The sequence below is a fragment of the Crassostrea angulata genome, chromosome 5, assembly GCF_025612915.1.
Source record: "Crassostrea angulata isolate pt1a10 chromosome 5, ASM2561291v2, whole genome shotgun sequence".
NCBI lineage: Eukaryota > Metazoa > Mollusca > Bivalvia > Ostreida > Ostreidae > Magallana > Magallana angulata.
In genome coordinates, this window is record NC_069115.1 from 33285426 (window position 1) to 33303684 (window position 18259).

The window sequence follows — 18259 nt, forward strand, 5'->3', positions numbered from 1 at the left end:
AAGAGTGGCCTTAATTCGATATTGTTCCATATTTTCCAGAACGTGTGAGTTTAGAGCGAATATCATAATAAGCTGATACTGATCTATATGGAATGGATTTTGTGACGTCAGCCACATAATAGAGTTCAATTTTAATGCGGCGGTAAATTCAAATAAGGAATCGATAATTCTTGATATTTCATTTGTTTCATGTTTCTAAATACGATTTCAACAACAATAAATGTTAATATATTGATTTATTGTACTATATATGCATAGTTTCATTCCCTTTGAACGATAGTAAATAATTGATATAACAGGACAAAATGTCAATTCCTGTCATACATGAAAACACAAAATATATAAATGTAATAGTCTAACATTCACACATTAACTCAACTGTGACTATAAAGATGCATTATAGAAATCATATATCTGCCGAAAAATTAAAACAAATAATAACATGTGATGCAAACTAGGAACTGGAAATGAAAGACATTATTTTTTTTCATCATGATATCTGCACACGTTGAAATGTAAACATGTCATATCTCAAATACAGGAAAGATTGTAAATATAAAATTAATTTACTACACATTAGCAAGCAATCTGTTGTGCAAGAATAAAGAATAAAAGGTCTACGAAAGGAAAGGATACACAGCCATAAACATGAAATTATGATAGAAACACTTCTCCAAAACTGAAGAAAAAAAACATATAATGTACTACAATAAACTAAAGGCAAATCAAAGTACCGAAGAACCGACGGGAGTTGATTTTATCGATGTTTATTTATTTTAAAATCAATGATATGTTATTTTGCATGACAAGTACAGGTAGTTTCTAATCTGTATTTGAATTACGCACATTTTATAACATGACTTTTCGGACTTTTTCGACACAAGAATGTTAATAAAACCCCATATGAATCATGTTAAGTAATATTTAAAGATATAATAAATTCAATCAAACTATGTATCAGTGATAGAAATATTTCTGGAAAATTTATGGTTCCAAGCAATATTGAACTCTCGTCTCGTTCAACCAAACGCTCGGCTATCGCCGTTAATTCCCGACAAGCAAGATATACTCTCTGCTTGTTTGGAGATTTACGGAGACAGCCGAGCGTCCAGTTGAACGAGACTATATTGGACTCTGGCGTAAGAATACATACAACTACAAAAAAAATTCAAATTGTTCGTACCATTTAAAATCTGACTATTTTCAAGGTATTGATAAATATGTTTCCTTGAAAAACAATGCTTTAGCATAGTTACATTGTTTCAAATTTATCAATTATTCTCAAGAACTAATTCTTGTCAGCGGCGATAATTTGTGCTTTGGTCCAAACACTGTTTCACTTTCGGTTTGTCAGAGTGACTGCATTGGAGAGTTGATAAAAATCAACTCCCAAAAATATATACGACCATAAGTTCGCAACAGTTGTTACTAAAGTCTATTCACAGATACTTCTGTAGCACATTTGGACGATTTTTAACATAAATACACAAACTTGTGAAGGAAGTTCATTTGAAATTGATGAAATGGAAAATATTCAAGATATCGTCATTGACACATTATTTGTTTTAACTCGTAAAAATCGCAGGAACGAAAGCAATTTTTAAAGAGGATTTAGAGAGCTTTATAATGGGAAATCCTGACATCATTTTCATTCAGACGACGTTATCATATGGGTCTATTGGAATGCAAAATCCCCGTATACTTTTTTTTATTTTTAGCGGTGTATTGAAACCTAAGAAGCTAGAAGGTTGTTTCAGACGTAAAGTTTTGGAAATATTTCATACTTTTAAATGAACATGGCTTGAACCCTGAGGTACATGCATTCATAAATATCGAGTAAATGTAAGTGAGCAAAATGGATCGAGGGTATCTTTGGATAAAGTATTAATATTTTCCTGTTTTACTACACTTTTTAAAAACAATATTAGGGAATTGTGTATTCTTTGTAACTTTATGGGTCTATCGATTTGTCATTTTGCATTCAAAATGTTTGACGCTGATGCGTACGCAGTCATGAAATGATCAATAACTTTTATATTATGACATCTATATATATCAACGAAAATATATAACAAACCTCCGACAATGGATTATGCATTCTCTGTAGCAAAATGCACACTGGATACAGATGCAAACGAATTATTGATCTTTATCGATGCATGCTAAATATTTCTCTGATATCACAGAGAATGGGATTGCTTTAGGAAGGTTCATATATGCTTTTTTAAATGCATATGGAATATTGTCTCTATGACTGATAATATATGATTATGACCTCTAAAGTTAAAGTTTCTTCCTGGCCTTAGTTTATTGTACTCCTTTTTTAAAAGAAAGATAATAGGGTTACTTTTACTACAATTGTGGTCAGTAACGTACATATAACAACATCTTTTAGGCTTATCTACATACATTGTGGTGTACTTTTAGAAACAAAAGGAAGAAATAAGTCAATTTCAAACATATAAGCAATTCCCTTTACCTAATTTCGACAGATAATGATGTTGACCATAAACAGAAAATCGCCGATTATTCAAACACGTATCAAAAGATGCTGATAATATAAAGATCAATCAATTCATAATGCACTGATATCTATGTAGTTATTGGGATATGTCAGCGAGTCATACTGGTTCTCATGACAAGTTTTAACTCTTTCATTAAGTTCCATGTACGTTTCCTTTTCAGATTTGATTTTTATGTTTCCGTTCTTCAGTCGAGTTTCCTTTGCTTTTCTGTTGAAAACAAAAACAAAATGCACCTTATGACTTTTTTTAAGATAAACATTCTGTCTTTTTAGTGTAAATGTGTAAAAACAAAAAGTATTATAAAGGTGGTTTTAGCATGTGTTTTCATATGAAATGTTGATAATTTGTGTATATGTCTGTTTGTGCTTACGAGAAAATCTTGAAATTCAAAGTATTTTAAGTACCTTAAACATATTTGAATGATAAACCATATATTTAAGAAAACTGAACCAGACGATATCACAGCAAGAATGACTATCAGAAATGGAAAAGGTAAACCTGAAATAAAAAAAAACAACAGGTATAGGTATGCGTAGAACTCACTTTATAATCCGAAAAGGTATAATTATCTTTTAACTTCACAATTTTTTAATATATACAAGAATATATACATAAAAACACGCTTTAAAGATAACAAGGGCACCGCAAAGCGAAGCATTCCCTCGCGACATGACTTGTTGTAGAGGAAAATGCATTATTTAGGAAAATACATGTAAATTTTTCAGATCAAAATTGATCAGATCAAAATAAAGATGACACAGGTATTTCTAAAACAACTTTGAATTCATAATATCTATTTTATCCTAATCCCCAAGCTTTGTGGTGTATACATTGGGGGGGATGTGTTTCATGTACGCTGTTGCAGTTTTTCTATTCCTAGCAGAAACTCAACACATGTACAGATATGCTTTAAAGTTAAATAATTTAGGTTAATTTAGTGACATTCATTTTTATATAAGCATACATAAACGATCCGTATATATTATGAAACAATGCTGAAGATCTAGCGATCTGTAGTCGGCTCTGATGGACAAATCTAGTTGCCTGTGGTATGTCAACCCATAGTAGTAGATATGCAGCTATTATTAATATGAAACAATCTTCGCGTGATAAATATGCGATATCTGTTAACGTCTCTTCTGAATTTCGAACCAGTTCTATTGTAAGTAATACGGGAAAATTAGTCCAAAAGTCGACATCTTGTGTCGATGTTGATCGGATGACCTCAATTTCTTGACCGCTTCAACTTTTACCTAAGGGCAATCTTCTTACCCTCCAATACAAAAAAAAAGTTTGTTTTTTTTGTTACCTTTACTAAAGTAAAATCCCAAAACATCAAGTTGATGATTTGAACTGCATATGGTAGCTATTTACTTAAGGTCGTACATAAAATTAATGTTTTAATTTTGCTTTTTTAACGATAATTTAAAACATTTTGAATCAATTGACTTGGAAATTAATAGGGTTTGTCCTTTTACCATGCCAAAAAAGTGTACGGATTTTGATGAATATTCATTAGAGGGTTTTCTTGGAATTTTGCTAAAGAGCTGACAAGTGACACACACACACACATACATACACAAACACGCACAGCAGCGATGCTATAACCCCCTCGCAACAAGTTGCGCGAGGGGATAATTAAGAATATCGACCAAGTGCAGATCTTGAGGTGTTAAACAGGAGTGGTTCAAGATTCACCCAATCCGCCCTCCCCCAGATCCGCGCATGTCGATACCAATCATAGGTAAATATCGTAAGTGTTTTACCACATGGTATATTCTCTAGCAAAGAATCCGGAACAACTGGTAAAGTAGTTGAATCTGTGACAGAATCAGTATCTCTTTCATAGCTCGTAGATGTTGATTTTATCAATGAATTCGAAACTGCAGACGAAGATTCTATTTCGGGATTCCATTTAGTGGTTACAGTCGCGATAGTGTAAGTTTCCTTCTTGTTTCTTGCAGAGGTTGATTGTATAGAGGAAACTTCAGAAGTGTCTATTCCAGACACTCTTGAAGTAGACTGGGTCGTAAAAGAATAAGTGTACTGATCCTTTGTTGTAGATGTTGTTTTTATCGAGGAAACCTCAGGTGAAGATCTTATTTCAGATAGCATAGTACTTGTCTTTGTAGTTGATGTAATTACCTGTTGCTTTCCGCAAACAACACTCAAATTTCCGCCAACTCCGCCTAAATACCCCACAAAAAGTAATATGTCATTATACATTGTAATAATACATGTAAATGAACAACTTTTCATTTAGTCAAGTTGTCTTTTTACCAGAAATTATTAACAAACCAGCGATTGTTTATTAAATATGACTACAATGATATCGAGCATATTTTTTTACACCAATAAATCAAAATAATAAATGTTGAGAACTACTTAGATTAGTTTATGCACATAAAAAACTCGTTGATTTTTTTTTATACAAATGTAATCTAAGCATGTACATGTATATAAAGCAAGACTATCATTATATAAAGATAATATTTTTGCAGAATTTTGTTGAATAAAACTGTTCATAGTGAGAATAAAATGTTCATCAAAGCGTTTCAGTCCTTTTCTGATTTATTATAAACTATATATTCGATAATATTCTCCAACTGTAACCAAAAGACAAGCGCAGGGTAAAAAAGTTACATTTAGTCAACTGAAAGGTAGCGAAAAAATAAATAAGAAAGTTTTGTTTTTATGTCTTTTCTCCAGACACTTTTGATTGTCATTTAGACAAACCTTTATTTTTTTTTTTAATAGTTGAAAATGATTTATGCAATAAGGCAATCTTTGCAGTACCTGAAAGTGCTGTCCATATTCTGTCAAATTTTATGTTACATTACAGCTATGCTTATGTAATGTCTATTATAGTAATGTGTGCTTAATGTACTTTCTAGAATTCTTTTTTAAAAATAAAATAAAATATTTGAATACATTTTAACTTACACTAAAAAAAAAATGAGAAACATTGTTGATCATATGTATTTCACGAGATAAAAATCTTAATTAAAGGTTAAAGTTAACATAGGAAAATGGTAAATGTAACTTTACATGTGCACTTCAGTATACAACATAAATATTTATATTTACCATTTTCTCTAAGTACCAGGCATTGATAAAACTCCACTGAAGTTTGTCCTGGTTGGTATTCTGCTTTTACTACAAGTGTGTCGTTAATTTTGACGTCGGCTGTGTCAGATGCACCATTGCAGTCCAAAACAGTGGTCGTATTCACTGATACTGGGTTAGGGCACCATGTTGGTGCTTTCCTTGTTGTCCCGATCAGAACTCCCTCAAACAGCAGTGTCACAATACAGATACAAGGGCGGTTGATTTTATTGAAGTCTATTTCAATAAATGAACCAATCTTTTCTATCCCATCACAGCTTGTTACTTGCGTGCTACCAGCTAGATTTTATAATAATAGAACCATTCATTAGTTACGAGTTTGGGAGTGAGAAACTCCGCTGGGGGAATATGATTCCCGGTCAAATATTTAGGAGGTTTTATTTTATAAAAACAAAAACGATAGCGGACAACGCCGTTATATGATAAAAATATTCTTTACTTTCAATCCGATTGTTAAAATAAATTAATGATCCATAAAAAGTGTTTCGAAAATGAATTTACACAGTTACTGTATGTGTGAACTTAGAAACCTAATCTTATTCCAGTCAAATAATGTAAGGTAATATATTTACCAGTATCAGGGCACTGTCCTGTCAAAGAAATAAAAGAAAAAAAAATAGATATTATTTTATATATAACGCGTTCCAAAATAAAAACAGAAAATCTTTTTGTCTGTTTTGAACGTTTTACCTCATAAAAGCACAAATATAAGCAAATCAAGACAGTTTAAGCTTTATTTTCCGCATAACACAGCATAACACGTAACAAGAAATCAAGAAACTCTTCAGAATAGAAATTTACCCCCAAAAACTAACCAAGCTTCTCTGTATATATGGAATTAAGAATTTTTAAGAGGCCTAGGGGTGTTAGGAGAATAAACAAGTAAAAGACAAATGCAAAAACAGTTACTTGTGAAAGTGAAGCTGTGACATATCCAAAAAATTATGCAGAATATACTTAAATTCTATTTACAAAAAATTGTTATTTTCAAGAAAAAAATCGAATCGTTTTTTTTCAGAGTAAATTTACCCCCAAATACAATGCATTTTATGCAAGCGATTAATCTGAGACAATGGATTATATGTTACACTGTTCGGGTAAATTTACCCCCAAGATGAAACATCGTCTTTACAAATTTTCAACCTCAAAATCTATACAGGTATGCATATCTGTTGCAATTCTTTGGGGTAAATCTTCCCCAGCACAAAACCACATCAATACAAAGTCGACGGGATAAAGAAATACAGAAATTGACTGTGTTGCAATATCTTTGGGGTAAATTTCCTCCAACACAAGAGGACATCTATATAAATTCGGATCGTAGCGATATGAATATACACAAAATGATTGTGTTGCAATTCTTTGAGGTAAATTTCCCACAACACAAAACGACATCTATATGATCTCAAAGCTTTAAAAATAAACAGAAAATAACTGTGTTGAAATTCATTGGGGTTAATTTCCTCCAACACAAGACATCAACTTTACAAATTTGAAGACTTAATGATAAACAAAAAAATGACTGTGTTACAATTCCTTGGATTAAATTTCCTCCAACACAAGACGCATCTTTACAAAGACAAAGCCTTACAAAAAAAATGTATGCGTTACAATTCTTTGGAGTAAATTTCCTCCAACACAAGACGCTTCTTTACAGAGACAAAGCCTTACAAAAAAATGTATGCGTTTCAATTCTTTGGAGTAAATTTCCTCCAACACAAGACCGTATCTTTACAAAGTCAAAGCCGTAAATTAAAACCCTAAAAATTACAGTGTTTCAATTCTTTGGAGTAAATTTCCTCCAACACAAGACCGCATCTTTGCAATGTCAGAGCCTTAAAAAAAATGTCCGTGTTACAAATCTTTGGAATAAATTTCCTCTAACACAAGACGCATCTTTACAAAGTCAAAGCCTTAAACAAATTTTCTGTGTTACAATTTTTTGGAGTAAATTTCCTCCAACACAAGACCGCATCTTTACAAAGTCAAAGCCTTAAAAAAGTTTCTGTGTTACAATTCTTTGGAGTTAATTTCCTCCAACACAAGACGACATCTTTAGAAAGTCGAAGCGATAAAAAAAACAAAGAATGATTGTGTTGCAATATCTTTGGGGGTAAATTTCCCCCAATACAAGACGACATTTTTACTTTTAAGACTTTATAATAAACTAAAAAATGTGTGTGTGTGTGTGTGTGTGTGTGTGTGTGTGTGTGTGTGTGTGTGTGTGTTGCAATTCTTTGGGGGTAAATTTCCCCCAACACAAGACGACATCTTCACAAAGTCGAAACATTAAAAATAAACAAAAAATGACTGTGCTGCAATTCTTTCATGCGGTCCCACACAATGCGGACAGTCAACTTATCTACACTGGTCGTCTTATCAAACATTGTTTTGGAATGTTTTAACTATAATTTGAATAAATGTAGCATTTATTTATTTTCTTTAATCGCTAAAAAGCTACATATTCTGTTTAACTATAATTCGGAGGGATGATCGCATTATTAATCAAAATTTAACTAGGAAGCCTTTATGTAATTTCTGGCATTTCGGGTACATTGGTTCCTGGGAGGATTTAAAGACCTACACGCTAAGCTTTCACAATCGTACTTTTTTGCGACACTCGGGAAAATATATAGCGTATAGAGTAAGGTTTCTAACGCTAGATGCCTATATAAACTTATATTGTCTTCCTATTGAAAATTCCTCGAAAAATATCCACCCTGACGCGCTGATATGTTTTCACGAAAGTTGTTGCCAATAAATCCTTCCAACACATCCAGTCAGTATCTCATGAATATTCCACGTCTGGTATACATGTAGGTGTCCAACATATAGTCTTTATAACTGGTCCTGATACACAAAGGTTGGGTCTCATTTTATCCGAAGAAACATGTGTTCCCCATTTCAAACCAATCCATACTTTATTCAGCTACATGTACCTGATGAATAATTAAGATAAAAATTGACTATAATAGTGGATAGTTTGTACTTGTATCTGAGGAAAAGAAATATTGTATATTTTGTTTTAGATTTAGTTACTTTTAGAACACAATCAGAATATAAGAATTAATAATTTCAAATGACTTGATTTTTTAATTGCTTATTAACTTTTTTTCTGTTGAAAACACTTATTTTGAAAGATTTGTGGCAAATCGATATGGGGATGGGAGGGGGGGGGGGGGGTTTGGATGGGGCTCTATACGAGTTGACAAACATACGAAGAATCATTTGATTATAACTATTCGAAATTTTAAGCATAATTATTTATTTGAAACTGCAACAACTTAATGTGCGTTGTGTATGATGGATCCTTGGAGCACCATTTGAATTTCCGCGACCAGTTGTTTATTATCTTATTTTAAAATTATTCAAAATTATTCATATCATGGTGGACTTGTCTTTTTTCATTTATTATATAAGGGTTATTAATACACACTATCTCCAGTTTTTCCCTCATATCTCAAATAATAAATATATTAACAGGTTTTTTTTCTAGAATAATATCCTTCATTCTTTGTTTTTTGAAAGCTAAAGAAAATAGCTGCCACATCGAAGTATTTTTACAGCTTTGAAAACTAAACGACTGCATAGGCGCTCCCCAGCTAATTTTGTAAATGAAGAGTGATATCTATTTATGTATATTTACCCTCTATACTATAAAATCAATGGTACAGAGGGTAGACATATATAAATAGATACCGTTCGTCATTTACAAAATAAGTGGGGGAGCGGTTACATTTATGCAGCCGTTTATATCTTATAAAGCGTTATTCCGAAAGCGTAAACAACGCTTAGAAATACTGATTTGTTATGATGTAAGATTTATTATATTTTCTAACGAGCGCTTTAAAATAATTTACCTGCAACCTTTTAACAAACTGCCAACGGTTTTGTTTTAGTTCGAGTTTCAATTTAAATTCCTTCGAATTTAACATCCGCTGTTTTAAGAAGTGCGCACATGCATGTACATGTATGGTAATAACCTTAAAGCGGGAACAAGGGTGAGAAGTATTCTAGTTAATATTCAGTTTCGCTTATTGTACACAAATATCAGGCAACATCGGTGTTTTTGTTTCAATAAGGCACTGTTGGGGAGGGGGATGGGCTCCCAGCAGACATTTTTAAAAACAATAACATATAAAAAATGAAACTGAAAGTAAAAGGAATACTACGCACCCCCATCCCCCTCCCCACGGTGCATATCAATACATCTACAACTTTCACATTGAATGTGTGCAAGTGTGTGTCTAGAATTAATTGAAAACCCATTTTCGCTTATCCTCAAAATTCTTATCCGAGGTGAAGGGGTGCTTTTGGTGGGATAACCACGGTGCAAATATAAATTTAAAAGTAGTTTTTGAATGTCACTGCTTAGATTAACAAGGACTGGTATATCTAAAAAATTATAAGTATATTTTAAATATTTACTTTATAATTACTTATTAATGAAAACACGGATTTGAATTCTCAAACTTGGAATAATGGGCCATGTTTTTGTTGAAACAAATTCAAGCCCTCGAGTTCATGTACATTGCATAATGGCAGTTTAATATAAAATATAAATATACATGTATGAATGGGTTGATTCCCTTATTTCAAGTTTTAAATGTTTTCTATTACATGTATGCGAGATATTCTGAAAGAACAACATAAAGTTTTAAACAGATACCTTTATCGCTGTTCCACTTCACTGTTTACTTCCTCCAAAACAGTTTGCCCGACTTTTCTGTAAGCTTGCAGATCGCATTTTATCACTATTCTCATGAGAGATAATTCCCACAGCGGTGGGTCTGATTTATATGCTGCATGGCATTGATAAAATACAGATTAACTTTTCCTAAAACTTGCAACGACGTTCACTTATTTTGGGATTCATTCACGGTCCTTGTCTTCGCACTTCTGATGTATCGCTATGCAATGTACAAAACATCAGGATATGAAATGACCCTACAATCGTCATCAGCAATATATATTAACTTTATTCAAAATTTAAAGACGATATATCATGTACAGTAATAGCTAATTTGTGATTTGATTAATGTAACCGGCCTCCTATATACTCCCTGTAAAAAAATAATAGTATTCGTTGAGAATATCATTTTTTCGGGAGGGGGGTCCTACATGTTTTTTGCTATACTAGTATGTAAATTAGTGAATTACTGAAAGTGGTTGTGACAATCGCTATCAATATCAATTCTAAAGATAGAAATATTTTGTGATACAGTTTGTTTTCCGAGCTACATAATCTTTCTATGATACATGTACAAACAACCTATCATATTAACCATATCATAAACATATTTTGCAACTAAATCTGGTATCTAATACCAAACATGGCTGCGATGTTACATGTTTTGCAACCAAGTTGTGAAAACCCCAATGAACTGTATACTGTTGGGTGTTTAACTGCATGCCATTGTGTACATGTGGATATTATATATTTGGATTGGATGCATTTGTATTCGTCAAAGGTGTTTCATCTTAAATTATATTCAAAAGAGACATACCTATAAAAAGAAGCATGAACAGGGTACAAAGTTCTGAATGAAACTGAAATTTACTGTTACACACCATGACTGACCATGGGTTTTGACCTATTAGAACTTTGTGACTTGAAAGAAATTAAAAAATCATGACATAATTAAGATGCGCCGTTTACCGCATGTCAGGTATAATCACATTAACTCGAAATCTTAAAGGCATCTACAATGTATAACTTCTTTAAGATGTATGTACATTATAACATTCTAAATCTGTGTCTTTCTTCATTGGTCGCTGATTATTATTTTTAAAATTGGTACAAATCACGCATATAAAGAATTATAAACGTGTATTTTTGCAAAGACTCCTACGATGCTTTGAATAAATTGTTGCCTTTACGAAAACCATTCTTAGGCCCTGTCACATTGTCCCGATTTACACTACAATTTCTTACAAATTACAAAAGTTTAAAGTCGAAATTTTCGCCAGGCCAACTTGCGATAAATCTTAGACACTGTTTTGTTTTTCAAATCTTGAAAGAAAGATCTATATTTATAACAGGAGAAGTCGTGGCGATTTACGTTCTACGCACTGATATCTTGCTATATATGAGTAGGTAGACAAACGACAACTATATTTGCTAACGATCAGAAAAACACTGGAACTATCACAGATTATATACAAGATATACACACATGAGTTTGATGCATGCCATGAGCAGGTACCCGAGGCAATATTGAAAATATATTACAGTTCTGAAATTGTCGCGAATTGCTTCAACTGAAAACGTTCGTTAAATAAATCAATAAGTAAAAATTTATTGTAGAAAGTAACAAACAATATCAAAAATTTTAACACAACTTGTTGTTACATGTAGTGAGACAGGTACCCGAAGCAATGTTTGAAGTATTTTACAATTTTGAAATAAGATGTTTATCACGGGGTGTTCTTTCCCGTACATGACAAATTCTGGGCCAACCTTGAGCTTATTCTCTTGTTGTTGGAACCAGCCTCATGAAACCTCCAACAAGCCAACACGCTTTAGTTTTCAGACTTTTATATAGACTTTACATGAAATATACTTTTATGTGAGTTTGGTATGCATCAGCACTGAAGGTCTGATTCCAACTGTCTTTAATTTACAATTCAGAATTATTATAATCAAATGAACAATGTTATAACACTTTGAAGGATTAACATAATATGTACAGAAGTAAGAAAATCAATTAAAGAACAGCTTTTGAGTAATTCGTGACATTTTAGCAGCATGTACATTAAAGGATAATAAGATGAAAGAAGTTTCGATAAACATAAACAGAAGTCAATTAAAAGATGAGCTGTCCATCACTGAGTGTGCCTCAGGTGGGATTAATGCTGCGCTGAATTTATAACGTCTTTAAAACAGTTGTCGAAATAGATGAAAAGTTTTAGTAGCAATTAATACAAAGTCCGAAAAATTAATTTACAAAATAATTAAAAATAGTCCAAAAGATTGAATTTCACACCGTGACATGTTGATAAAAAAATTTTCATGCATTAAGTTACATGCAATAAAAACACAAATTTAACGAAGTAAATTCGCTACAATGTTTTGTTAGATTACGATTATCTAGCTTCAAAAAGTAGATTAGCGATTAGGTGACTTTGTATTGGATATTTTCTTATATCAGTATCTCTGTTTTGAAATTAAGATGTTGAATGTCAATTGGGGAGTTCTTTTAATTGACAGAGGTATACCAATTAAAAAAAAACAAAATTATAGATCAATGGTTTTAAGATACCCTCCTTTGGTTTGACAAGTAACTAAAGAACAAGCCTTGTGTATATCACAATACAGGAAACCAAACTGAATTTTACAAACTGACCCCCCCCCCCCCCCCCCTACACACAAGCACTATATTCTCGCTGAAAACATTTTTCCAAAATTTACATATTTAAAAGGGGGTTTCTAATATGGAGTCCCCTACCCCCTTTTCCGAGCATGTTAGAGATTCTTACTCTCCAATGTACAAATACTTTATGCGCGTTTAGAACTACGAGCATGCAGTAATATGGCCAGTTTTGAAAATAAGTATATATCTCTTATTTCGAAAAAAAGGCTCTCTCTCTCTCTCTCTCTCTCTCTCTCTCACATGTACAAATAGTTCATGATGCGCGTTTACAACTAGGAGTATGCGGTAATATTGCAAGTGTTTTAAATGTCTCTCTCTCTCTCTCACTCTCTCTCTCTCTAACTGTCTGCCTGCCTGTCTGTCTGTCTGTCTGTCTCTCTCTCTCTCTCTCGATCGATCGATCTCTCTCGCTCGCTCGCTCGCTCTCTCTCTCTCTCCCGTACGTAACGCATATGAAACAGAATGAATTTTATTTTCAAGCCCTGAGTAAAGCATAAACTAATTGAATTTTTGTACGAAAAGTACACATTATTCAAACAGGCCAACGATTATATTAAAACATGTAGTATGACAGTTGATTTAGTGGTAATTGCAAATTTGTATTTATAATTACTGACCAAGAAATAGGAAATTTAACGACACCAGATTAAAAATGTGATCGGTATAATATTTATAAAATAATCGAAAAAAAGACATAAATATAAATTTAAAGACGTTTTAAGGGATGCAAATAATTTGCAGATTTGATTTGTGGATTAAGGTGTCCTGTGTTATCCATGAATAACAACTCGCCCTCCTCGAACCGTTATCATAATCATTTTCCCCCCAAAAAAATGTTACTCAGGGGATTTTGACTTATAGTGCTCTAATAATTTAACTGCCGCGTGGTACTCTTTTGTTCTCATAACGAGCAGGCATATCAGAATAATGTGTTTTATTGTTGTTTTGTTTTGACAGTCATAAAACAAGCATTATCATTATACCCCCGTGTGATATTTCTATATAATGCGTCATCTGGGTAACCTAGAAAGTCATCTGACGGGTGACCAGCAGAAGGTCGTATATCCCGCGGAATAAATACTAGTAACATGTTTCACCGCTTTGAAGACCTCTGGACATTCCATTCCAAAGTTTTAAAAAAATCAATTCTCCTTGAGAAATCTCATTTCTTTCCATCGATGCCCTTTGGGAAATACAATTTTTTCTTGGAGGGGGGGGGGGGGGTCTTATTGTTATAATCTTTATTGTTGAATAATATAATTATCACCATCATGAAATAAATGTAACTGTAATATTTAATTCAATTACTGAAAAAGATAATTAATAAAGAATACATTTCAGAACACAGGGAAGTAAAAATGCTATGTGTGTGTATGATATTAGAAGATTTGAAATGACTACCAGTTGTACATTAAATTCAATAGAAAAAAAACGCAGCAAATCACATGCCATCCGATTCCTTTTTTCCACCAACAAAAAACCTTGTATTTATTAATTACTCGGTCACACCATCGTAATCGAATCAAATCTCGCTTCATCTCTATGTATTACAGATACCCAATGAACACTCTTAGCAACTTGTAGGATACTCGGTGTAATATATGTAAACTCTAGTACTACGAAGTCTTGCGATGTCAATTTGATTAAAACGGATTTTAATCAGATTGTGCGGATGCGAATGTAGAAGATGTATTGCGAATACATGTATGTGAACGAGTGCAATGCAAGTTTAGTGCGATTGTCTACGAATGATTACATGTAAAAGCCATACTGTAGCAACGATTGCTCAGAAACTCGCAGCTTTTGGCGATTTTCTGCATTGAGGTAAAGTAGTAGATACGACTCAATCTACGATGAACTCAGAATAAGTTCTACTTTTGAAGTCGTGCGTTATTGTAGCGCAAAACTGTATCAGCGTGATGTGTATCAACAACGAATTAGAGGAAACACATGAATATCAGTAAGTCACAATATGATTGGATATTACTGCGACGAAGAGAGCTCATGCAGAAATCAGTTTTACAACGATGGAATACAATATTATATACATATATTTACATCATCCAGTGTCTTTGTGATAACACTACGTATCGATTTTGCACTATATAACCCATAATACAAATGACGCCAAATTGAGGCGCCGGCGGGGTTTGCTTATTTATAGTTAAAGATTTAATTGTACGATGGCTTAAAATTATATAAGTAATAAGGAATCATTCTTTGAATATTATGAGGTGATAATTTCGGTCGGGGCGTGATCAAATCTATCATAAAGCACTTCGGGCTTTATTGGATTTGATCACGCCCCGACCAAAATTATCACCTCATAATACTCAAAGAATGATTCTTTATTCCTTATGTAGTACACTGATTGAAATATCATACTCAGTTTTAAATAACTATAGAAGAGTTTTGGTATGAATCTTATTGCTCCAATTAATATACTAGTAATGTCATTAGAGGCCAATCCTCGTTTGTAAACTTTGCACAAGCAACATAATTTTGTACGAGTACTTCTACCAATTTTAATAGTCAGCGTTACAGGTGCAATTTACGATACATGTACATGTTTATTTGCTAAGCGTCAACTGAGATATGATTTCATAGCAGCTGCAATTAAATGTCGGTCCGTCTGGCTTCGGCCTGTCTGTCTCTCTCCATTTTGTCCATCAGCTGTTCCACTACAGATGCCCCCCCCCCCCCAAATGATATATAATAAACCAGCATTCTGAGAGCATTGCAGAGGCAATACACGCGTCCTCTACCGGTTTGTAATTTTTCTATGAAAGCTTCGAACTTCGAAGCATACATCTTTTTCAAAACTATTATAAACGAAATGTTATGCTTTAATCAGAGATAAAAGAACAGGGGACATTCAAACTATATAGTTGATGTGGAAATTAAATAAAAAATGGGTAAAATAATACAGTACTCTTTATCTTATCTCTTGTAATTTCGCCAAGTCCTTTATGAATTTGCTGGTAGAAATTTGTGAAAACAATGCACTGTTATGCAGAATATCATATCTTACCGTTCTGTACCCCGAATCAACAGAACAACCCGATAACGAACCCGATTGTAATAATACAAAAAACCCTGTCGATTAAATTTATAACAAAATGCTTGACACTATTCAACAGAAGTCATTTGTTTGTTAGAAACAATAAAAGGAATTGTACAAGTAATGCATGCACGATATTATTACTGACTTCATACTTTCCTCGTTTATTCAATACACACCTAACCTGATAACGAACCCGAACATTAAAAAATTGGAATATAAAAAATTAATTTTCTCGAAAATATGTCAACCAGATGCTACAAAAGTGTAAACTGTAGTTTGATATTTGAAGGTGTTCAGCAAATTTTATATTATTCCTCAAACACATAAAGAAGAAAGTGTGGAAAACTGAAGTGGGATAGACAAACGGACGGACGGACAGACAGACAGACGGACGGACGGACTGACAGACGGACGGACGGACGGACGGACGGACGGACGGACTGACGGACGCTAGACGAAAGCTATAGTCCCCTCCGGTGAAACCGGTAGGAGACTAATAATATATTGCATCTCCGCCGCAATTTATTTGCAATGCAGATAATGGTATAATATCATCCTGGCTCTTCTCATAAATGACAATTGAAGACTTCAAAGTCTGATAGGCACATCAAATAACATTGACTTCACACAAATCTGTTTTCAAATGTTTTTAAAACTTAATGCATCAACGTTTATTCACATATACACCAAAAACTAAAAAAAATTATATTTCACGAATGTGTAAAAGAGCAATCGTTACACAGTACGAATACTCAAGCTATGTTAACGAATCAAATCTAGATAGGTGACACACTGTCAGTATTAAAGCTAATGCGAGACTGGCTGTTATTTTTGATGATGCAATAACATTTATGTGCAGATTATCCTTTTAACATGTTTATTTATGAATAAACGCTTGCAATATGACAAAATGTAGTTACATGTACTATGCATATTTGTCAGTGTTAAAATTAAGATATGTCAGGGGAACAATATGAGAAACATTCACCCTAATAGAGAGTGTTGTTGATTTTGTGTAATTTTGGCCTGTGCAGTGTGTACAGAGTATTGCGACAATGAATATACATGTATCAGCCTGACACAAAATATGTCATAAGATCTCATGATAGCGTTTTCATAAAACTAATAAATCTAAGATAAACATATGGTTGTAAGAAATTTGAGAATAAGAGAATACTGAACGTTCCGGTGCCATATCATACATTGGAAATAAACTCGGTAATTAGTCCGAAAGAAACATAAACTTTGTGAATAGAACTATGAATATGAATATGATTTTGGACATCACCAAAAAGTTTTTCTAGAGATATATGCATCCCATATTCTACTGGAATGTGACAGCAATTTTTTTTTCCCTCGGTATGAATGAAATTCAAAATGGCAATACTGTCAATTTTCTAGAATATCCCGAGACTATATTAACTATTGAGGTAAAAGAGTAGTACTATGAATGATTTACTTTAAAACCTTTTTTACTTTTTAAATGCAAGTGTGCCAGAAATTAAATATTTAAAGTTACCAAGGAAAATCTCCATCATGATACAGATCTGTAAACTTGTCCTCTCTCTCTCTCTCTCTCTCTCTCTCTCTCTCTCTCTCTCTCTCTTTCTCTCTCTCTCTCTCTCTCTCTCTCTCTCTCTCACACACACACACACACACACACACACATACGTGTAAGCGGTGCCAATCCAACACCTGCATTCCCCACCCTCCAAATGGACACTATCATTTGTACTCACTCAAATTAAAAACGAAAAACACCATTGAACTCATTTTTGTTTCAGGATTGTTATTATCGGTTGCTATTTCTTCTATTTTTACTTTTCTTTACCTTGACTTGGCGCCTGCTAAATAAACACTAGATTTACACATCCAATTGAACACCTCTTAAACACACGTTCAAGTGAACATCTTTTATACACACTTTCAATACAACTCCACAAATCCATACACACCCATTCAATTGAACACCCCATTAAAACTCGTCCAAAATCTCTATATCACATATATTCCAGAGTATTGCATTAAAATGAACTTTATTTATTTTACAACAATTGATAAACAATTTATATCATTATCTGTTGGCACGGATGTAAGCATGAGTGGATAATTGACGTGGGAGGAAGCCGGAGTGCCCAGAGAAAACCCACATGTCCAAGCGGGCGACCGCC

The 18259-nt window shown here is 33.2% G+C and overlaps 1 protein-coding gene and 1 long non-coding RNA gene across 2 annotated transcripts; both read right to left on the reverse strand.

Moving 5' to 3' along the window:
- Positions 1 to 239: 239 nt before the first annotated feature.
- On the reverse strand, positions 240 to 6245 carry LOC128185345 (uncharacterized; the record flags this gene model as incomplete). The annotated part of the gene is made up of 5 exons (XM_052854963.1): positions 240 to 2732; positions 2930 to 3023; positions 4292 to 4714; positions 5613 to 5930; positions 6224 to 6245. Coding segments are annotated over 5 exons (1014 nt in total), but the record flags the coding sequence as incomplete, so codon positions are not given.
- Positions 6246 to 6371: 126 nt separating this feature from the next.
- LOC128183856 (uncharacterized) lies at positions 6372 to 11112 on the reverse strand. Its single transcript, XR_008243661.1, has 2 exons — positions 10321 to 11112; positions 6372 to 8590 (listed from the first exon to the last, which is right to left on the reverse strand). It is a non-coding gene; the product is annotated as an uncharacterized LOC128183856 (long non-coding RNA).
- Positions 11113 to 18259: the final 7147 nt, after the last annotated feature.